This window comes from Phycodurus eques, chromosome 17, assembly GCF_024500275.1.
Source record: "Phycodurus eques isolate BA_2022a chromosome 17, UOR_Pequ_1.1, whole genome shotgun sequence".
Classification (NCBI taxonomy): Eukaryota; Metazoa; Chordata; class Actinopteri; order Syngnathiformes; family Syngnathidae; genus Phycodurus; species Phycodurus eques.
Window position 1 is genome coordinate 15537664 of NC_084541.1, and position 24693 is coordinate 15562356.

Genomic DNA, 24693 nt, shown 5'->3' on the forward strand with positions numbered 1-24693 from the left:
TTTGTGTGTTGTCACATGTTATTTAGTTAGCTAACCTTCAAGGCCTCCTCGGCCCCCGACAATCAAATATTGACCCCTCGTCTTGCCTGACCTTGTGAGCTTAAACTGTTACAGCTTAACGTCGGCTATTGGATTCCTCTTGCGAGTGTCGAGAGCGCTAATCAAAAAGTGGCCCGTAAACGCTTGGAGAAGTGTTGAATAAATCTTTCTGTTTGGCTTTATGGCTCCTTTGCCATCTGCAGCTCGTTGGATGCAGGGAGTTAATAACGCCTGGTGTTATTTACAACGTGCCTTCGTGGTCGGGGGGCTCTCTGTGAGAAGGCTGGTGTGATGGCGATTGCGAACCGATGTGTCTGTCGAATCATCCCGTGTCGCCCAAGGTCCTGACGTGTTTTTTTTTTTTTTTTTTTGCTCTCTCTGTTCGGTCCACAGGAAGATGCACAGCGGAATGAAGACCTATGGATGTGAGCTGTGCGGGAAGAGCTTTCTGGACAGCCTCCGTCTACGCATGCATCTGCTGTCTCATTCAGGTGAGCAAATCAAAGCAAGCTCTGGTTGTTACGGGGTAACTGGCCTGCTTTGTCTCACTTAGACAACTCCCCTGACTCTGTAGAACTTTCAACTGGTTTGTCTATGAAATGGCCTGAGGAGCTTTTGGAAGTGTAACCCAAGACGTGCCTGTGAATCGTCACCCATTCGGACTTCACATTTTTATGACATTTATTGGCCTTAAAGACAAGTCGGAACACAGAACATGGCGACCATTTCTGTACCACCAGGCATCCTGATACTGCGGCTTTAAATGGATAAGTTATATGTAGCAAAGGTTGTGGTACGGTTCGTACAATTCAGTTCAGTCTGATACGTTATGCATTTCTGCAGAGCATCCAGTTTCTATAGCGCTTGTCCCCATTAGGGTTGCGGGTGACCTAGAGTCCATCACAGCTGACATTGAGGTGAGAAGCGGGGTACACACTGGAATGGCTGCCTGTCAATTGCAGGGCAATTTTTGCTGTTTATGTTGTAAAAGGTCCAAGAATAAAGCAACTGTTTTATTCGGTTTGACGGTCGTATTCCGATAGCGGTATGGTTTGCTTGTGAAGGGTGAAGTTCAACACACTGCTGTCTGCTGATTGGTCAACAGAGACTTCTCTGTTACAAGGGAAGAATTGTACCCTCTTGGAAATTTATGTTTTCTCATTGCTATGATGTCACACTATGTGTCTAGCTAGCCCCAAACTGAACTGTATCATAGGGAAACGAACTGAACTGGACAACTTGCTAACGTTGCCCTTGGTGACCTTAGCTGACTGTGTCCACTTGTCAGTTTGATGTTTTTTTGCGTGCAAGTTTTCATTGCACTCCGTACAATACCACTATTTGGTACCCATCTTATTATAGGGTGGCATGAGTTCCTTTCCAACAGAGGTGACGTCACGTAACCTGAATTTGGTTTAAGTCTGAGAGCGCTGTTGTAGTAGTAAACTCATAATAATTTCAGTAAATATTGATATGATAAACACTTCTAGACCATAAATTAAAAACGGTCCAATGACAAACAGTAACTGAGCAAGCCTCGTTGTGCTGTGTAATCACGTATTCTTCCGCTCGTAATTTCATGTTGAAAAGTGAGGACCCCTTGTTAGTAGCAAAGTGGCTGCTGTCTTTGTGGAATTTTCACCCCCAAAAAAACGTGGAATGAACGCTGCCTCCTAAAATCCTTCATCACATAAATACATGAAAAAACAATAGATGATTAAAGTACAGTAATTTGTGCTACTTAAGTAGAGTTTTTGTGACGCAGTGTTTGCTGTGTGACGTGTTCGAGTGACGCAGTTTGAAAGATCTGAGTAATTTTGATGCGGCGACTCAGACAACCCCTTGAAGAATTTCAGCCCTTACAAAGCTTTTTGGTTGATATTTTGAACTGAAATTTGCCAGCCAATCGGAGAACGTTCCCCGACTAGCAAACGAAATGAAATGAATGAAATGAAATGAAATCTTGTCCCTTTGCTACTATAAGGTATCTACTGTAAAGGATAACGCTAGTTCTTTTTAAAGTTGACTGTCCTAACAGTGTCCTCGGTTTACATTGCCGTTCAGTTCATACAGTGGCAATGTAATCCAAATTTCTAAAAAAGCACCATAATCTGCCACTAGCCTTCTAAAACAGTTATTAGACCTTCCACCATTCTGATGGGCGAGATCAGATTGGTCATTTTTATCATCATCATCATCATCATCGTCATTTCTATGCAAATTTTGTGATCGTCTGTTATGTCATAATTCTCTGATCTGATCAATGATGTCACTGATCGGATCCGCAAACTAAGAAGAAGAATCACCTTTTATTGTCATGAACATGCATGCATGCACACGAAATTTGTTCACGGGGTCTTGAACCTAGGTCCCCCACGGTGGCAGGCGATGATCTTAACCATTGGGCCACAGCTGCCCCAAACTAAGACTCTCTAAACCTCCCAATGTTCCAGAAGATCCAGGAAACACAAGTGCAACTCCTAACGTTACGGATGTCGAAGAGGGCCTACAGATTTAAATTTGTTAACTCTTTGTGTCTCTGTTATTTCATTGTCATTTTTGTTTATTGTATCACGTGTTTCTAAAGTCTTGCAGTCAACAGGTGAATGATACCTTGTACTTTGCATCATCAGACGCGTTTCTACCCGTGTTCATGTACCGCGAGGAGAATGTGACCAGCGTATTTTTGGTAGAGGTGCACAAACCTTTCTTTTATTAGCGAGCGACAACCCGCGCCGTGTTGCTTCTAAGGTACTTTATCTGCTGATGAAAAAGGCGAGAGGAGCGCTTGTGCTGCAGACAGGCGACGGTTAGGGAAGAGAGCGCCGTGGCAAAGATTCTTTGATAGTTTTTCTTGTACACTTTTCTGTCTCACTCTCGCTCTCTCTCTCGCTCTCCCGCCTCCACCGTTTTCTGACTTTCAAGGCTTTTCTCCCTCTGACAAGGCGTCTCCATTTTTACTCTGTGTGTAATGATGACACTTCACCGAGTCCCAAATGCCGCCGCCATCATCATCCTTCAAGCTCGCTTCACAGCCGACAGAATATCAGAGAGTTGAAGAGAGAGAGCAGAGCAGCTCTTTGGTATGCGACGCGTGTTGTGGATGTTTCACCAGCAACACCAGAGCTGTCTGCTCCCTCCCCTCCAGTCTCTCTCTACCACTGTCTCGCTTTCTCTCTTTGTGTCTGTCTCAGTCTGTCTGTCTGTCTGTCTAAATCTTCTTGGTTTTCTGTCTGTCTAGCTGTGCCTAGACTACCTGCCTGCTTGTCTTGCGGCACATGCCTGTCTCGCTGCCTGCTTACCGAACTCGCAACCTGTCTTTCTGTCTGTTTGCCTGTCCATCCTACCCACCTTCCTGTCTTCCTATCTGTCTGCCTATTTATCTCTCTGCTTCGCTAATAAGCAACCAACCTGTCGGTCTACATAGACGCTGACCTGATCGACACTACAAGTCGAGAGTGTGGACACGGGTTCCCCTTCAATGGGATGAGAAAGTGGTTCGCAACTTTTGACCTGCACCTGTCTGCCTTTCCTACCTACCCTCCTGCTGTTGCTGCTTAATGCAACAGCTACCTATCTTTTGTTGTAGTTTGTCTACCCACCTGCCTACCTACTTGTGTGTCTTTCTTTTCAGTCTTGCTACACTTACCTGTCTGCCCTCCTATTTGGTCACCTGTCTGTCTGCTTAATACCTGTTTTTCTATCTATCTCGTCCTGTCTTCCTGTTTTTCCGTCAGCCTACCTGTCTTTCCCACAGTTTGGTTACCTGTCAGTCTGCTTAGCTGCTGCCCTACCTATCTGTGTACCTGTCTGCCTGTCCTTCCTACCCACCTGACCGTCTCTCTGCCTGTCTGTCTTGCCGCACATGACTGATTGCTCGCCTATTTGGTTGCCTGTCTCTCTGTTTCTCAAACTAGCTACCTGTCTTTCTGTCTGTCTATCTCTTTACCGGTCCGTCTGCCTACCTATCATTCCACCAGTTGCGTTACCTGTCTGTCTGCCAATTCTTCCTACCCAGTCGCATAGCTGCCTATCTGTCTGTCTGTCTGTCTGTCTGTCTATTTGACAGTCTTGCTATCCCTGTGCCTGTCCTCCTCCCCCCGACCTGCCTGTCTGTCTCTCTGGGCTATTTGGTAGCCTACTTGTCTGCCTTCCTGTTTGTCCGTCTAGCTTCTCTTCTGTCTTTCTGCCTACCCGTTTGTTTGCCTAGTTTTCTGTCCCTGTATCGCTATCTCTCTGTCCATTTGACTCTTTCTCCGTACCCGTCTGTCTGTCCACCCTCGCGTGGCTGCCTACTCACATGCTTATCAGTCTCACTGTTTTGTTTTGCCTATTTGTCTTCCAACCTGACCAATCTCTCTGCCTACCTGTCTTGTTTCCTATGACTATTTATCTGCGTGTCTCTCTGCCTTTCCAGCCCAGTCTGTCTGCTTTCCAGCCCAGCTACCTTTCTATTTGTCTGTGTGCACATGCTGTTTGTAGATGTTTGGCCGGTGTCCCATCTGGGCTGCATGCCACCACTGAGGGAGGGTACAGTATGTACAGTCTACCATGTGCCAGCTTGTTTTTTTTTTTTTTTTTCTTTTTTTTTTTTTTGCTCTCCCGTCTTGTTCTGGTAATGTCATTGAGTTATAACATCCACCTCAGAGCTAAAGTCTGCATCTTTTCAGGATAATAATTTTATAATACTTATTGTTATTGTGTTGTTGCAGAGCTTGTGAAATGTCTCCACTTGTTGATGAGATTAAGTCACCCGCTGATTATATCATCATCTTGTCTGTTGTGTAATAATTATATTTGATTGCGTTCAAATACCTGCCAACATTTCATTCATTCTGCTTGTATTGATAGAATAAAATAGAGACGTTCTAGTCTTTGCATAAAGTTTGCTTTGAACTGTCACTGCTGGTTAGTTGGCATCACCAAAACTTTCCACATTTTCCAGAACTCTTCCTTCATTTCGCCTCAAAATAAAATGGGAAAGAAAACAAGTTAATCCCTGAAAAGATATGTCAGACCAAATAAATAAATCCTTAAAACTTCTTTGCAGCTTTTGTAATGTTTGGCTAAATGTTTTCCAACTTCCTCAGCTGTTGCCAAACTTAAGTTACTGTTGAAATGTTCCATCAATATCCTTTTGTTTGTTTGTTTTTCTACCAAATAACCTTTTTATCCAAACCACACTGACCAGATCCTTATTTTGTTTTATTCAACATGACATAATGAGATCACCAGATGGCCCCTGAATCCCTGTTGGCAACAACTAGGAAGACCAATTAATATTAGAATGTCAGAGGACTTAAACATAGACCATGAGGGATCATTCTGTGGATTTCGAAGGGATTTACCAATATTGAAAGTATTATTCAAATTGAACTCATTTTTATTTAATGGTACTAATTTAATGTTTTTATTGTAATTGTATTTCATTTTATATTTTTTATTGCTTTATTTTGGTGTTCCCTGAATCTAGATTTTTTTTTTAAAATATACATACAAGTATAATGTACTGCATACAAATAGTATTGTTTACTATATGTTTTTTATTTTTATTTTCTTTTTTTTTTCTTGAAACACAAAGTTGGAGTTGGGCCAAAACAGCAGCAACAATAACAAAAACATTGGCAATATATATCAGTGTACTATTTTTGGAACCCCAACATAACTACATATTTCTTATTTTTTAAGCTCTCAATATTTTATATATTTTATATTCATTTAGATATTTTGGTCAGACCCTTGTTTTTTTTTAATAAACCAAAATATATCTGCAATAATATATTACTATACAGTAGTTAAATTTATATAGAACATTTAATATTGTTATTATTATTAGTATTAATATTATTACTGGTTAATATTTAATTTATATCAGTTGTCCATAAATTTGGAACGTATTGCATCTTCCAAATGAAGCCTGCTTGTGTTCAAATGTTCTTAAGGAGTATGCAAAATTACAAAGATAATATACACTATATTACACATTGTACAGTTTTTATTTATTTTTGGGGAGGGTTGTAATTTGGATTCAACAATGTTAATATCTAATCTCATTCTATGTAGATGAGTGAAACGGAGCATTCAGATGAAGGAGAATGATAAACAACGCACTTCCCCTGCCGTCGGTCTCACTTTGTGTGTGCGCGTCGTGTGTGTGTGTGTGTGTCGGCGGCGGCTCGGCAGTTCTGGCGCAACGCCGGCTCTTCCCTCGCACTGATGACGACACATTTGTGCCGGCAGGTCTGGATGTTCTGCCAGCATACCAGAATTTATGATCGCTCGCAGATGTGAGTCACGGAACACACTGTACTGTACCCAAACCCAAAAATTAATGAAACCTGACTACCTTCCAGGCCACAAATTCTGAAATGTGTGTGTTTGTGCTTGCGTGTGTGTGAGAGTGAAGCTGAGTGGCGGGGGAAAAGTCCATCTATTAAAAGCAAGTTGCGGGAAAAGAAGTAGTTTAAGAAGAAAAATGAAAGTACAGCCCGAGGGCAGTTTACACGTTGGCATTTTTTTTTTCCCAGGTACTACAGCTGATGATGCACACACATGACCAAGTTACAGATGGCCAGATAGTCATTATCAGGCCAAATAAATTTGCATTTTGATGACTTTTGAGACTTTTTTCACTTGTTAATCCTGTTGAAACTTTTTCGTATCCCCTTGGGAATTCTTTGAGAATTCAGTCCCCAAAGCCAGTTTGACACACTATGGTGGGCATGACTATCATCAGTAGATGTTCAAAAAAAATAATTCAAGATCCCATGTCTGACAGACACTTGAACTCTGCCATTTAATGTTGATATATATATATATATAGATGTATCATTCAAATGTGCAGAAGAGAAAATTAATTGGCAAGGTTTTGGCAACAATTGTATATATAATATATACAATATATATATATATATATATCCTCAGAAAGTCTTGAATAAACTGGAATAAACTGCTAATAAGGGTTGGTTCCCCTAAAAAATAAACAAAAAGAAAACAATTGGGAAAAAAATTGCAAAAAAAGGAACAACATTTTTTTTAAAATTAAAATCAACGAATCGGTGAATCCATGGGGGCTGATCTACAACTATTCCAGGGGGCAACTGTATACAGTATGTCTATCGCTGTTTCCCACAGCCTGTCAATCAAATGCTTCAACGCAACATGGACTTGTTGGGTTTTGAAGGGAGACATCGCAGCTTTAAATCCTTTTTGGGGGGGTTGCTAAGTAGCGAGCAGTCCTTTGCTCTGCTTAATGGGCCTGATTTGGTATTCCGCACTGATGCCAGGTCTTATTTTTGTATGCGAGACAAGTGTTTTGATGGAGGGTTATTGCTGAAACGTCTACATGTCTACCAAAGTCTTTCTCCCTCTCCCAACCTCCACCCCCTCTTTTTTTTTCGTTTTTTTATGGGTCCTCGCTGTACAGTACACTGTGTGCCTTCTGCTCAAAACAAGAACACAGTCGATTAAATTTTGGATTCGTTTCATCATCCCTCCCCTCCCTCCCTCCGTCAGCCCAGCTGCTTTGTTGTTGTCAATGGGTAGTGTGTATTTGTGTGTGTGTGTGTGTGCGTGTGTGTGGTCAAAGTCAATTGTTGCCAAAACCTTGCCAATTAATTTTCTCTTCTGCACATTTGAATGATACAGACTGTAGAAAGCACACGGTCAAGACACACGCTAATGCATGCACACGAATTTTGGAGTCATTTGGTTGGGCTGGGGGTCTTACTTGTGGTGGGCAACCTACAACTCGTGTGCATGTAGCGTGTGAAAGCATAACTTCGGGTAACATGCTTCACCACATACGTAAGTGTGATTGGCTTGGAAATTTTCCCGCACAATTCCTGTTCGATGTTTTTTAACGGTAGACAAATGTCAAGGTGGACTGAACATAATGTGTATGAATTGACATGAGGTCAATCAATGACATACATATATAAGAAATGAAGAATAATTCAGCTACAATTTTTGAAAAAACTAAATTTCTCACAATCTTTGACCATTTGACTAAAAATTGTAAAAATGTTGTGAATTCCTAAAGCACACGTCATAGTGTGTCTTTCAAGAGGAGTTCGGTAACGCGCTTCACCACAAGTCAAGTGCGAATGGCTTGAAATGTCTCACACGCACACAAGTCCAAATCCATGTGTTGTAGAAAACGACTTTTGGACCATACTGTAGACGATTTCTGCAGTGGTTTATACCTCATTAGCTGTAATTCACAGGAGGTCTGTAAAAACTCAATGAAAACATTCTCGCCATTTTCCAAAATGTCTTTGCAGGAGTTTTGCCGCTAACTGCCCGTGACTAATTGGCCATTGTAATAAAACATCGTAAGACGTTTGCGGCTACCAACAGTAAATCTGTCGTAGCGTGTCCCGGTAAAATTCGGAAGTGGAAGTGTGATCGGCTTGAAATTTCTGACACAATTCCAGCTCACGGTGTTGGATAATGTCCCCCTTGGACCAAATGCCATGGTGGATCATGCCTCATTTGCATAAACTGACCCGTTGACCGTTCGATTAGACTTTCATTTCATCATTTTCATTCACCTCTAAATGTGATTAGCTTGAAATTTCTTACACAAAATCAGCCCCCTGGAAACACAATAGACAGTTGCTTGGGTGATTTGAATATGTATTGCCATAGTTAGTGTTAATAGCACATTACATCAAGAAACAATGTATGAGTGAGTCAGTCTTCTTTTGTGCGATGCCCTGGATAGACGTCCCTCGAGTTTTGGGTTTTTTGTGTGTGCGTGTGTGTCTTGCATTGGCACAACACAAATCTATACTAGCCACGGGCTCCTCTCCAATCTATTTTCTGCTCAGCTGGTTTTAAATGAAGTTATTATGACTCATTAAAATGCCCACAAGCTTGTGGAAGTCGGCCAATTACCATTTAAATTTAGCCTCCCGCTCCCGCAACCTTATGTGTCCCCGTACTCGCCGGCTCTCATCACCACTGTCGCCAACGCTGCATCTCTCTCTCTCTCTCTCTGTCTCTCACTCGCGCTCTCCCTTTCTTTCTATTTGGAAGTAGGTGTGCGTGTTTGTTATGCATGCAAAAGCAGCCTTAAGTAACCTCCAAATACACACAAACTCGGAGAGTGAAGGTTATGGAGATTCAATGATCCACGGGAATAGAGTTTGTCCATATCATAACAAAGGGACTACTAAATCAAAGTGCAGGCCAAGACACAAAAGGCAAATGCTTTCTGTGAAATTTCATGTCGTGGAATTTTGACACCAAAGTAATTTGTCACTGCTCACTACCTTATTTCAAAATTTAAGCATCCCTGCTTAAGTAATCTCTTGACAAAATAGATCAAACTCATTGTTAGGCCTTCGTGAAATTTCAAGTCAGAGCATTTTTGAACAGTTCACTGTGAGTGTAATGCCAAAATAATTAATGTATTACCTTATTTGTTATTTAAAGTATTTGTGCTAAAAATGAACTCTATATCTTTTTTTGGGGGGGGGGGTGGATTTTAATACTTATTGTTTGGTCTTGTGAATTTTCAAGTCATTTTTGTACATTTTCCAGTGGGTCTGACACCAAAATAGTAATTCTGCTCTTTAATTCATTTAACATTTCCAATATTCCAACTGAAATAATCTCTGAACAAGAATTTTGAAGATCCTTGCTAAATCTGTGGGGTTTTAAAAAAAAAAAAAAAATGCTTTTATAAAGTCCTAGTCACCCTATTTTTTTCATTTCAATTGTCCCGACTCCCTACTTAAGAATTTGAAAACTCATTGCTACGCCTTCCACCTCAGTGTAGGTCTGACACCATAATCATTCATGACTGCTTATCGCCTTATTTAACGGTAAATAAAACCAGGTTCTTCTCACAACCATTACAACTCCATAGCAGGTCCTTTGTGAAATTTCAAGCCAGAGAATTTTCAGCCTCTCACAGTTTCTGACACCGTACTAATTCATTACTGCTTATCATCTTATTTAACACCAAATAAACTCATGTTATCGTAAGAACAGTTTAAATTTGAAATTTGGAGTCAGGAAATTTATGACCATTTCACAGTGCATAACATTTTTATATTACCATTATATTTTTAGATTTAACGTAATAAATAAAGTGATCATGAGGGATCCTTTCGACATCAACATGCGCAAGAAGTTGTTGGCATTGTATTTAATGGGAGGGCTGCAGGGCCGGTGTCACATGTCCGGTATCAGCGTGTCTTGTAAATTTGCCACGTAGCCGAGGTTGTCATCGTCGCATGGTTTCCCGAAAAATTGCCTCGAGGTTGTGTTGCATCGTGGCACACAGCTGAACCTTGTCCTTGTAACGATATAACTCGCTCTCATACCGCCACACACTCGTACACTTGCGCGCTATATTAGATTGTCGACATCACCGTTTTCTTGTAATGAGCCCCCGGCATGCGCTGACGCGGCTAGAAATGCAAGTCAGCCATGTTTGACAAGTCTCCCATTGTGTTGTGACAGCGCACATACTGTAGGGATTGTTATTTACTTATAATAACAATCGTTCATTTTTCTGCTACTGTCTTCTGTGAAATTGTTACTTAACTTTACTCTGAGGACGGAAATAATACAAAGCAATTTTTCCAATGGGAAATAACGGAAACAGGACTAATCAAGAGTCAAACAATCATAAAACCTTCATAAAACCTTTATTACTTCTTCAGACAATGTGACATGGAACAAATTAACAACCACATTTTGAACATTTTCATTGATTGCACAAATTGTTAGCCTAATAGCATAATTGCCTTAGTCATTTTTAGCTTACGGTCACAATATCAATAAAAAATACTAATGTGCTTGCTAAAGGTTTTTTCTTTGTCTGTGTAGATTGTCAGTCATCCAGTCAGGTCATGGTAATCCGTCAAGGTTGAATCGAGACAACTGGAATTTTTTATTTTTTTTGTGTGTGGTTCTTTTTTTTTTTTTTTTTTTTTTTTTTTTTCCCTCCTCGTTTTAAGAAAACGTTCAAATCTGACTTGGGCAACTCAAATATGCCTGATGGCGTCTTTTTCTAAACGTTTTGTTCAAATTCCAAACTACACTAAGTCAAGACTACATCGCTATCAAATTCTGCCTTTTATAATTAATGGAGTTGTTCCTTTGACACTCGCACAACCAAAGTCTTATGAGGTATGCGGACAACTTTTGGGGGGGAGATTTTGATCATATTTCGAATCAAACAACCTCAGGCACGCTTAATTTAGTAGTTTCCACTCTCTTCAATGGAGTTTTTAAAAAATTCATTTTGTATGCTGAAATCTGTTTACAATTTTGACTGAAATGTCCTGAATGCGATTCCCAGCTGGGAGCAACAAAGCCGTTGTGACAGCAAACAGCGATAAAAGTAAATATTCTCCCAGGCACTTCTTTGTTATGTTTCCATTATGAAAGTTGGCCGATCGCTCTGGGAAACTTTTTAGATCAATTTTCGCAGTGCAGATTAGAACACTTATGAACCCCATTCATGGATGAGCTCCCTCGTGAAACGCTCTTTATGTTTTTTGGGGTGTGAAGAGAATGAAGTCGGCGAAGCAAAGATCTGTCCACGGCACTTTCATGTCGGGGAAAAAGTGAAAGACGACGACGACAACGGGAAGATAAAAGCACTCCCAAAGCCATCTGGAAGTAGCCAGGACACATAACGATTGCTTTTATGCCGCTAATTCCACTGGGAGGCGCGACATAAAAGATGGCGCGGATGTCGTGTTATAACTGTTGAAAACAAGCAAGTGGCCACAGAATACTAATACGCTCGGTCACGGGGACGGACACTTTAATGTGGCGGTAAACAGCATCTTTTAAAGGCTTGTCTTGGGAGGCCTAAAGAAAGGGGACGCGGGTGTTATTCATTTGCATCTCGGAGCCCTCCAGATCGCTAAAAGTATCCTGTACAGCAAGGGTGGGCAACCTACGGCACGTGGGCCAGAGAGAACATTCGTGCAGTTTTCACAACAAAGGAGAAAACATTTTAAATGTTATAAAAGCCATTTAACCCACAATTTATGTAAATTTTCCACAGCTGTCGTACTGGGGGGGAAAAAACATGAAATTTGATGCTTGAAGTTGCTTTTATTTCAACCTGATAGAAAGTGAATAAATAGTTGTTGTTTTTTTTCTCAATGTTTCCATTTTTTTTAATTAAATTAAGAAATGGTACATATTCCCAGCTACATAAATGTGCCAGTAGATTAACCACATAAATTAGACGTGGCCACAATGTATTGTCTCACAAGTGTAGAAATAAGTTAACTGGCCTTAACGTTGCTTGCAAGTGACCACTAACCAAAAGAAAAAAAAAAGTGTTGCAAAAAAAAAAAAGCCATAAAAACTCAAGGATAAAGCTGTGGAAAATTAATAATTAAAAAGAACAAAACAACAACATTAAATGTTATCTTTAACAGAAGATACAAAGGCCACGACATACAATTTATAGAACTGCTCAGTGTTGTTATTTCAAATTCCTTAGCGAGGAGGTGATACCGCGCCTGCTGCCCAAGCGCTGGCAGAGAGGAGCCACGGAACCCTCTTAGGTCGTGAGCTAGCGCCTAGCACCGTTGCGTGGAAAAGCCCCACTACGAACCGGTGGATTATATTCCAGCCACCAGAGGCTTTAAGTGGGTATAGTTTTACAGCTCAAACATGTACAGTACTGTACATGGAGAATACATGTTGATACTCGTCTGATGTCATAAAATAAACCCTAATACAAGGTACAAATAAATACAAGCAATACATGTTCCTACTAAGATACTACAACATAATGCTAGTCAACATAATACACCTTCCAGATTTAGATAATTAATAATACAAAATACATTGAGTAAATAATCCTTAAATGAATTAATAAAATCAAAGTTTTTTTTTTTTCTTTTTTTTTTTCCTGCATGTTAATCCAGGTGAGGTAACAGCAGAAAAAAGAGAGGGTGGGGGGGGGGGGGGGGGGGGGGGAATTCCTACTCGGGACATGTTGAACCCTTTGAACCGCCGAGTCACCATTTGGCCTATTTCTGCCTCAGCTGATCGTAGACACACACACACACACACGAACTCTCACGCTCACACATACACATGCTCGCATGCTTTTGGCCGCCCGCCAAGGCCTGTCATCGCCTCGACAGTATCACTTCTGCTGTATTTATATCCAGAGGACCGTGCTGCAAGTTGGCAGGTCGGGCTGCAGGAGGAAGAAGGAACTGGAAAGTGTTTCAGCTGCAGGTTGCACTTCCTCATGCTTACAAAGAAGTCGACATTGGGAGCTGTTTATTGTGTAATGTGCTTAGAAAATAACACAACTTTAAAAGGACTCTCCAGTGAACGGAAAAGGCCTTTTAAAAAAAAAAAAAAAAAAAAACATCAATAGCTTCTTTTTGGAATTTAGATGGAAATCGCACGGGAAGCAAGGCACGATATTACGTTAATAGTTAGACAATCGTAATTTCAAGTAATAAAAGAAAACTTTGTTTTTCAAATTAATCCATTGCAAGGTTAAAGGGTCTCATTCCAAAACCTGTATTAACTGTTTTTAAGTAACATTTTTAACATTCTTAACTGGCATACAAGTGTAAAAATAAGTTGTCACGATAAGACTCAGTTGAAAGTTTTCTCCAACATTAACGTCATTCTGAATGGTACAAATTCTAGGATGTTCGACTTCAGCTATGTCACTTTATTTAAAAGCAATAATGCGGTATTTTGCTGTAATGTCAAATCTGACGTTATATTTAGCAGAAGAATTTACAAAATATGCTTTCAACTAATTACGGTGCTACTAAATCTACATGAATTTACATTAATTGTGTTGTCTGATAGCGTCATCTTAAATACAAAATGAGAGGTTGAGGATCTCAAGTTGCAGATTTTTTCTTTTTTTCCTCAACGTTACTCACCTAAAAATGATCCTCCGCTTAGTTCGTATTAGCGAGTGTAAAGATGACTTCATGGAAAAGGACTCAGCATGGCGTCCGTTGGCGGATAACACGGGCTTGACGTCGAAAGCGCAATAGTTTTCTCCTAAAGCGTTTGAAGACTGCACATGTTCCCTTTTTATGTGGAACATTTTAACGTTTTAGTGGTTTATGAAACGGAGGATAAAAACAAACATTTAAATTGATGCACCTGAGAGCTGTAAAAAAAAAAAAAAAAAACAATTTTTAAAAAAGCACGTTTGAAGAATTTCCTATTACTGTGATCATTGTTGGACTTCCTGTTATGCTCCAAAACAGATGATTGGAGCCTTTTTCTGAATTGGTTTCAATATGTGATGATATTACTGGGTTACAAAGGGTTCTGTTTTTGCTGATGTTGTGAAAAATGTCATTTTCTTATAAACTTCACTGCCTTGAAATTGTGGCGAAATAGAAAGTTTTCTTCCAGAGTTGTGGCATTCATGGCAACAATCTTTGTGGAAAGTGTTTCTCCATCTCTCCACATCTCTGTGGAGGGCCTTGAATAGTCCATGTGTATCACTTTATTTACAGTAGTAGCTATCAAGCTCTCTCTCCATCTTGAAAATGTAATATCTAAATTTGGCCTTGTGAACAGAACTTTACAGTATATCGTATCTGTTTCGCTTTCTAGCTATGATTGACTTTTTTTTTGTTAAATAAGTAGTCCATTTACGTAACTTCTACATAATTTTCAGTAGAGACCATAGAAAAAAAATTTCGATAGTTTTACCCATCCCCCACCTTTTAAACACAGTTCAACTAAAAAACACTTTTAAAAGTACAGGGGTGGTTTGAGATATGATTTTAATTTGTTGCGTGACCATGCTCGTAACGCAAAACACAAATCATCGTTTCCCATTGAAATGAATGGAAATGCCATTCATCAGCCCGCCCCCCCTTCCTCAAAAAAGTATTTTGTATTTTAATGAGGAAAAAATACCACACCAATATATTTTACTTTATATAAAAACATATGGCGGCACGGTGGACAACTGGTTAGCACATATCCATCACAGTTCTGAGGACCCGGGTTCAAATCCGGCCTCGTCTGTGTGGAGTTTACATATTCTCCCCGTGCCTGCGTGGGTTTTCTTTGGGTATTCCGATTTCCTCCCACATCACAAAAGCATGCGTGGTACGTTAATTGAAGACTCTAAATTGCCCATAGGTGTGAATGTGAGTGTGATTGGTTGTTTGTTTATGTGCCCTGTGAGTGGCTGACGACCACTCCTCTCGCCCAAAGATAGCTGGGATAGGCTCCAGCACATCCGTGACCCTAGTGAGGATAAGTGGTATGGGAATTGAGTGAGTAAAAACATAGAATAATGACATAATTAAAAATAATTTGAAAGACAGTTTTTGCCATGCTGCATCAATTGAATGGTCATTGTGCTGCTCTTTCTGGTGTGCCCGCTTTGGCCATCTGGGGGCAGTACAAGACAGATGTATATATTGTTCATTGAGACGTCTCGACTCATCTCAGCTTATCAGAACGGCACTAATATTAGTCGTTCTTCGTAGAGGATGAAGAATATATGACAGTGAGTACTGTTATGTCTTTCTACAAGTGTTGCTGCATCATTTATGTTAAATCCGTTGCTTAACGGCTTTATGGAACTGCAACATATGTGGTTGTTTTAAATAAACAAGGTGTGTTTCACTTTGTGTTACGCTTGACATTTAATGCCTACTTTAAACAGCTTGAAGCCTCTTTTTTTATTTATTGTTCACTAATTGCCAAACTGCTTATTATGATGTGAGTTGAGTTCCCTGCCAACATACAGCACTCCTTTCTCAAGTTCGCACTCTCAAATCAAAGCAAAGAATTGGCCAAATGATGGCTCGTATGTCAAAAAACTCACAAGTTGGGTCACTCATATATCAAGACAACATTGTACATTGGAAATGTAAAACAATAAAATAATTGAGGTAAGGTAGAGGTCAAGAGACTGCAATAAATTCCTTCGTCCATTTTAACACTCTCTTTCCTCCTTTTCCAAGCTCTTTCAGCACCCGAGTGTTTGGCGTAAAAATGTACGCACCTATATACACATCACTTTGCTCTCAGGGCTCATGACTGCAGCCTTAATAAACTCTGCTTTGCCTTTGACAATGTGTGACTTAAAAGCAGGAAATAATGGGCCCTAAACAGTAAATCTTTACACGTTATTGACCAGGCTAGGTGAGGGACGTGTTGGTAATAATGGCGGGTAGTTGCGAGGGGGTCGCTGGTGTCTGACTGCATTAGTTCTCCGCCGGTTTGACCATTTAGTTTCAATGTATACAAAAAAAACAAAAAAAACACAAGTAACAGTACTTGGGACTTTGGTCTCCTTAGCGTCAGCCAAAAATGCTCCAGCAAACAAAGCTGTGAAAGCTTCGTGTGTTCCCTGTGAGAGGTTTTTAATGAGCGCCAGCCAGGAGGCTCCGGTTACACTGCTTCAAGTCCCCCAAGCCAGCAACCAAAAACCCCCAGAACCAGGACAGACCTTACTTTTACCTGCTACTGTCTAGCATTGGCGAACTTATTCTAAACATTCTAAACCCTTCCCTCCATCACTCCCTCAAGGCAACAGCCGACAAGCCAAATGAGTTTTCCCCACCTCATCCTTTGTGCTGTTTGACTATAAAAGTGCATTAACAACCCTGTAAATGATGCTGCATGCCCGGTCAGCTGCTAGCTAAAGAAACATTCTGCGGCGGTCATGGTGGGAGGCAAAGTTCACGAGGTGGTCAGGAGGCCCAGGTGGGTCTGTTAGAACCAGGTGTAGAAGTGACACCAATATAAGCTTGTCCCAAAATATAGCCATGTTTTCCAATGACGAACGTTTGGCTTGTAACAAAGAGTAGTCGGGTCAAACGACCCGTTTACAGAAAGCTAACGCTGTTGTCGAAACATTGTATTGATAGTTTACACTAGGGCTTGATGCGTCGACTTAACCACTACAACGCAATAACGATTACACCTTGAAGTTGATTAATCGCCAATCGTATGTTTTGGCATTAACAACATGGATGCCTCACTGAAATCAACAGGTGGTGGGCTTGCGCAGCAAACTAGCAGTGGTGCCTCAAGCGTGTGGAAATATTTGACTAAAAATGAGACCGATAGCACGGTCACTTGGCAAACTATGCAACTCTATCCTCAAAAATAACAAAAGCTTATGCTATGATATTTTATTATTGTTTACTGTCTTTATTATATATCTTAATGTTAATGTTAATATCTTAATCTTAATGTTTACTGTCATATTGCACATGCAAAGTGATCATCAAAGATGGTCCAGGCTCCAGTGCACCATAGAGGTTCATTTCCTATTAAAACGCTCTGTCTCATAATCTAATTAGGGTAACCATGAGCGGAGGGTCACTCGTGTGGGCATACATGCACTTTTATATTCCAAAAGAAGCCCACCCACCCTGGTACGGCTTGCTTCTATTAATACCAGCGGGCCCCGGGGCCACTCGGGCGCCTAACTTGCTTCCTGCCTCTTCGCACCAGGAGAGCCCTGAGGGGGTGGGCTTTGCTTCATCTATGCATCCAGCTCTTGTTTCCTTCCTTCACATACACAACAATAAACACATGCAGGAGTGTTCACATACATTTTCTTCTTTCTCTGTGGATAGTAGACAGCATTTTGTGTGTGTGTGTGTGTGTGTGTGTGTGCGTGTAAGAGGCTTGGTTGAAAGCAGAGCTGAAAACACATGGCACCTTTCACCCTTGAGGGTGGGAGGGGGTTAGTCGGGCAAAGATATTGAAGGCGGGTGTGGTTGTGCAGTGCGGGGGGGTTGGAACATTTGGTCAGTGTCTGGCAAGAACTACCTAATTGCACTTTTTCTTTTACAGCCTGTACTGGATTTATTTTGTCGGCGTTCAGGTCGGACAGCAGGAAAAGTTTCAGTTTGGTCCATAAAGTCAGAAGACAATTTCAAGACGGCCTGCGCACCACCCCAAAAAAATAGAACAAAACTTTGCTAGCATTTTGCATTGAACATATGCCCACTAATGAAATGACATATTGTAAAAGAGTGTGTAATTTCAGTTCATCCTTTTTATAGCATCCTTCAAGGTGGTAGACTGTTTAGTGGCTGCGTGGCCTGAGATGCCCCTCCCTCTCCCCAGGGCCAAAAATCTCTGGAAATGGTTGGGTCATTCGGAGAAAAACCTTATCGGGAATAGCCAGCCCGGGAATACTGTGTGTATGTGACCTACTGGACAAACAAATTGGTTTGCAGGCAAACTGGATTAAGAGCCAGAATTAGAAAAAAAAAAAAAAAAACAAGAGTTGACTGATGTTGCAATCTGAGCTCATCCATTTTTGAACGAGGCCTCCTGTACAAGCCAGTGTGTACTAGTGTGCGATTGTGTGAGTCAATATTTGTCCCGAGACATTCCCGCCTGGCGTAACAGACTGTAAAGCTGTCAAGAGCGACCTGAATATTCCGTCTCCATCGCGCTTTCCTTTTGATTTCTCCTTCTCCTCACCGCCGACAAGTCATCTCCAGCCAAACGCGTTTGTGATGCTTTTGATGGGCTCCTCGCCACACACTTCCTCCCCCTCCTCCCACCCATACAATCCCAGCATACCCCTCGCTGACAGATTATCTCTATTTATCTATTACACTGTTTGCTCCCAACATCTCATTTGTGAGTACGTTTGATAGTTGTCGTAATCTCTTTGATTCACTGTGTTGCGAGCGTAGGTGTTTTGGTTTGACCTAAAAATAACAATTTACCCTCTTAAATCGAGCACAGTCTGTTCATGGAAGCTCTGGAATTAATCTGTTGCTGATTTTTTTTTTTTTTTTTTTTTTTTTATAAAAAGAAGCATTTTAGCATTGGTAATTGTTCTAAACTCAACAGTGTCTTAGGGTTGAGGTTATGTGTGGTTTTGGGGTCAGTGTAGTTTTTTTCTTGGCTAGGTGTTTTGGGATTTAGGTTAGGTGTTTTCATTTGGGATTTCCAGGTCATGTATTTTAGCGTCCAAGTCACTTGATTTTGAGTATCTGCCGATAGCTCAGTTATTTGAGGGTTAGGGTTATGTGTTGTAGGGTTATTTGTTTTGGGGGTTGGTGTTTTGGGGTTAGGGATTTAAGGGTTAGGGTGTTAGCATGTTAGGGTTATGACTTTTCACCGAACCGCACTGAAGTTGACATTCTCGCGTAACCAGACTAGTGCTTCAGCGGTCTCTGTCGTTAAGCTTGGGGCTAATCAAAATCAGTTCTTTTTAACCAAACCAAAAGTGACAAGTGTGAACTCAGCCTAGTAATAATTCCATGTAGGATTGTAGTTAGTACAGTTTAAAACTGTTGTACGTGAGGCTTTTTTCTGTACATGTTGATAGTTTGTCTTTTCGTAAAGTCTAGTCTTATGTAAGCGGTTTACTTCAGCTCAGCAAACATTTAGTTAGTCTGTTTTGGCCATACTGTTTGTCTGCTTACCACACACACACACAGACACACACACACACACATGCAAACACACACACTGACGCTCAAACTGTTTACCCTATTAAAAACCACAGGGTGTGATATTGCTAGTCCAGTTGCCATAATTAGCCTTTTTTCATTTCTCGCTGCCTTCCGAAATGGGATTGCAGAGTCCCTCGTCCTGCAGCAAGGCAAAGCTGCACAGGCGGCGTTTCGCCTAGGAATATCCCAAAAGTGTTTTTTCTTTTTCCGCTTCCCCTTGGGGTTGTGCCAAAACACATTTCTAAAAAGTAGTGAGAACATGAAGCCAGCGTGACAAAAAATCCGGAAGGCAAACATGTAGTTGGAAATGAGTCATTTAAAGCAATCCAGACCCAGATCAAAAACACTTCAAGATCAGACCTAGTTTGTCAGGCAATGGCAAAAATAGAATCTTTGAAAAAATACACAAAAAGCGGGACAATAAAATGCTGCATAGTTTTCCACAAACTTATTTTTGCTTTTCTAACTAGGTTAAAGTGTTGCTTGAAACATTACTTTTAAGTTTACGTTGGTGAAAGTTTAACTCCTACAACAACAACAATCAATTGTGTTTCCATTATTCTTTATCAGAAAAAAATAATCCAACATTTGAATAAATTCCTGCTCAAAATTCAGACTTCCAAGGGTCCATTGTGTAAAAATCACGCAAGTCTTCCTGATACACGATCATACAATGTTCTCATTGTGGCAGACTAAAATTGTCAAATAAACGGGAGGGGGGGGAAAGCCTACGCTAACACAGAAGTCAGTCAAAGGATGCTGGGTGAATGTTTCGCTGGATGTGATGGCCTACTTTGTGTCGCTACAAGCGGCAACAGGCTCTCTCGCTCTGATGTTTAATTCTGAGAGCATCTTTGATGAAAGATTCCGTTTGGACTGGTGCTCCCAAAGGAGGGCATCTGTTGCAAACAATGATACCTGCGACGGGAAGTAGGTTGGATCAACAAGTGGCAAATGATGCGAGTCTGTGTGTGTCGTCTACGCGCACAAAACCTCGAACAGTTGAAACCTTAAATACCACGAGGCCGCGGAATGCGTGTGCTTGCAATCAAGACAATGTGCTATTGTGTGTTATTGTCGTGTTATTTTAACAAATAATGGCACTAGGAACACTTGACCAATTACAGTCAAGGGAATTTGACCTGACTCCCATGTGAGTCAAGCCCGACAATGCGTAGAACTCATTTACCGATGCGTCGAAATGCAACCAACGTTATTGGAACCGCAACATAATCTAGTCCAGTGATTCGCAACCACTGTGCCGCTTTATTATGCAATTTCAATTAATTGGTGTGCAATTCATTATTCACAACGAATAATGTATCTTTATTTGTCTGTCTTTGCCAGTGACTTAGTGTGACAGGGAAAACCACAGGCCATGTTTCACAATAACTAATGCCACATCATGAAGTAGTTTGCGCAGCAGCATAAGTATACGTGGTCATGCTCAATTGCAGCCGTACTTACTTTTTAAAATGTTTTATAGGTATACGCTACAAGTGTTTTTCATGCAAATATTTACTGTAATTATGACTCTACGCAGTACTGATAAGTAAGCAGTACTGATGTTATAGGTATATTTCACAGTAATGTGGTTGTAGTGTCACTGTTTTTAACATCAAAACGTTTTTTAGTAGTGCAGATACTTTAGCGATTACATAGAGCAGTCACGGTCACAGAAGCTACATTTCCCCAAGCAGTTCTTGACCTCAAGTACATCTCTTCTGTTCCAACGTCACGTACCTATCCTCCCGATGATGCCCGCCCGAGACGGTGTAGAAAAATGCGGCAGAGCGGGATTGGAAGTGCGCAGCGGGGGACACTTACTTATCGAGTCCTCACAGAAGAGTTCCACTTTTCCGTTGTTAAATGTGCAACCCCAAAAAGAAGCTCTTGTCAACATCCAAGACGTCCAACACAACTGTATTTGTAATTGTTAACACAACAATTGTCAGCTAAGCTACTCATCACAGCACACGTGGGGCTGTCACTGCATTAGTCCAAGATATTGCTATTGCAGTGGCACTGAAAAGCATGATAATCCAAACATTTTAGAATGAAGTGCTCATTTGTACACCAATAGTCCACGTACAACATTTTTAAATGTAGTTTTTCTTTTAGAGATTCTCCACCCATCTGAAGTAGATTTGATGTAGTTTAGCTACTTTTGTCTTTTTTTTTTGTTGATTACCTTGCTACATTTTTGGAGTGGGTGTCTTCGGTGTAGTGAAGCTACATTTAATGTAGAATTGCTTGTAGCTTAGCTCACCACTGGCTGCACTTCATGTATCTTAATTTTCAAACGTTCTTACTTATCACGGAAGTGTCAAAAGAAGTAAAACAACTTAAATAGTGGAAAACAAAAAAAATGTGTATACTAAGCAAGCAACCACGAGTTTATATTAATACGGCATTGGATGTGAGTCTTCACATAGTGTACGTTCTTATTTTCTTTTCACTTTATTATTCTCTTAACACCAGGTCATTTTATTTGAATAAGACTCTTACAGGTCTGTGGTTTGGGTTCAAGTCTCGACTGGCTTGCTTGTTCAAATTCTAAAAATGTACATAGTTTAGGTTAATTGAAGACTCTAAATTGCCCGCAGATGTGAATGAGAGTGTGAATGTTTGTCGTTTATATGCCCGGCAATTGAGTGGGTACCGGTCCACTGTGGACACCCGCCACAAATGAATGGATGGGTTATTCCCAAACATTTGGTTCCAACTCCGAATTGCAAGACATTCATTCTAGGTGTTCGACTTCAGAACTTTGCTTGGTTTGCAAGAATAAAGACCCTCGCGAATCACACCACACGTTAACTGCATCAAGAATCTCCATCGATTTAGCGCCAAAAGTGAAAGACGTTATATCAGTCGCTCGATTGACAGCAGGGCAGCCCTCCTGTGCCCGGTTCTCTCTTTTTTTTTTTGAAGCTTTTTATGAAATAACAACAGCGCTTGTGCAACAGCTCTCCAAGGAGGAAGTGAAACCTGGAAGTGGTTTTTCGCGCCGTGCGATAACACATGATCGCCGCTGGGTCCCGATCATGCAGCTTTGCACACGTGCAGAAGTACATCTTATGGTTTGTGTAATTTACAGCAATACGGGACTGCAATTAACTAGAGCAGTGGTCTTCAAACTTTTTACACCAAGTACCACCTCAAAAAAATGCTTGGCTCTCCAAGTACCACCATCATGACCAACATTAAAATATGGTAGCATAGTAGGCCTAATTGTTTGTCCAATTAAGCCAGAAGCTTTATTGCCAAAAAGTGTAACATTATGCACAGTGTATACATTAACACTGCGCTACAATATAGGAAAAAAAAAAAAAAAAAAAACTGCACTTCAATGATTCAATGAAAATGTATTGCATGAAAGTTTAATAAAAAAAATTAAAAAATGGACCTAAATAAATGTTTGGAAATGATCAGTTCTGAAAGATTAAATGCAAATGTATTTTACTTCAAAGTGAAATATAACTGAACTGTACTTAACAAATGTACTATACTAGTTTCAAAAAAAAAAAAAAAAAAAAAGTTTCAGCAACGATATGCAGAATTTAAACATTTAATTTAGTGATTCTTCATGTACCACTAAAGGGAACACTTGTACCAATTGCAGATAGTATAATCTATTTCTTAGTATTATTATTATTTTGCTAGTTGCTTGAAGCTCTTTAACCTCAGTGGTATTTTTTAATGTTAAAATATAATTATTATTGCTATCCATGAATTTTCAAATGTACTGATTGACGGAAAAGAAAATTAGTAATGCACCTTATTTTTTATTCAGATTTATTTTACGATTTAAAATGATATATATTTTTCTTGCATTCCCGAACAGAATTTATGTGTGGTTTAATGTTACGCTTTATTACTTTGTGACTTCTCAAATTTGGGACACAAAAAGGTTAATTCAGTTTGCATTTCATCATTCCTGTTCAAAATGGGAAACCGTAATAAAAAGAGCCTGCATTAAAACACTGCATGATGTTCTCGTCCTGGTGACAGGTGGTCTAATTAATTTGCTAAGCAACTTTATACACATTATCCATACAGATAGTTTCCGGCGTTTTATGTCGGTTTTCTCTTTCATTTATAGCATGCTTTGAACGCATGCCATCTATGCATGAAAGTTGATCAATGTTCCTCGCCTCGTTGGATGAATAAATACTGCGTCAGAGAGAATGGCAATGGGGAATTCATTGGCCCTCAGTGGCCCTGAGATCAACCTGTGTCATTGCACAGCGCTGATTTCAGGTGTCAACTTTGTGTGAAAAGACAGAATTTAATCTGGTTAAAAAACTTTTACATTTTTTTTTTTAAAAAAAAGGCAGCTGTGGCTTTCCAGAAGGCAAAGATCAACACAATGGCGTCTATGGTATTGTGAAAGCGAGGACGTTTATAGTAAATCAGTGTCGCTTTTAAAAGCCGAGATGGCAGCGGTGAGTCTCGTGGGAGGCCATGAGGCAAATGCTAAATGGGCCAGGCACGGGGTGGGAGGGAGTTTAGTGCGGGCCGTGCCCCCTGCTTGTGGCACCCGCCCATAAATTGCGATGAGGTGTCCGCCGAGTGCCTCGCTTAAAGGAGGATCAACTTGTGCAAGGTCGCGGCGGGCCACGAAAGACGGGGGTGAGTGGGTAAAGCCAAGGTACACACCGCCCGGGCCAAGTCACTTGTTAGCACGCTAGGCGCTAACAGCGGCAGGGGGAGGTCTGGGGGGTTGGGGGGATACTTCTCGCCATTAGCGACATTCACTGCCAAATTAAAGTGATACATTTCTAGTTCCCCCTTTGATGGTGTGCGGGTGAACTTGGAAAGATGGGCTTTTTGGATGCAGGATAGGGGGGTACACATCAGCTGTTATCTTTGTCTCAAGTGTTCTATATCACAGCCAACAAAAGGCCGCACTTCCAAAGCTACAAAGGGGGCGTCCTTCTGCTGTCGGAATGATGGAAAACAAACACGGGAAAATGGGGTACATGCATAAAAGACAATCTGGAGCAATTTGAGCCACTTCTGAACAAAATAGTTTGGGATGGCTGGAAAGAGGAACTTGCACTCCCCGATCTGCTATGAAAATGGTTGTGGATGACAATAGTAATAGTAAATAGTCGGTTTATGACTGTACCGCAAGGCAATCTGTCAAGGATGCGAATGGCGTACTGTTATTCATTTGTTTGTATTATGTTTATGCCCTTGACGTTTTTTTTATACT

The 24693-nt window shown here is 40.7% G+C and overlaps 1 protein-coding gene across 1 annotated transcript in view; it reads left to right on the forward strand.

Annotated features, from left to right (window-relative positions):
* The window catches only part of zbtb16a (zinc finger and BTB domain containing 16a), a 126029-nt gene that overhangs the window by 47651 nt on the left and 53685 nt on the right, over positions 1-24693 (forward strand). The window contains exon 3 of the mRNA XM_061703152.1: positions 433-530. Within this exon, the coding sequence (XP_061559136.1) occupies positions 433-530 (98 nt within the window). The remainder of the gene's footprint in view (positions 1-432; positions 531-24693) is intronic.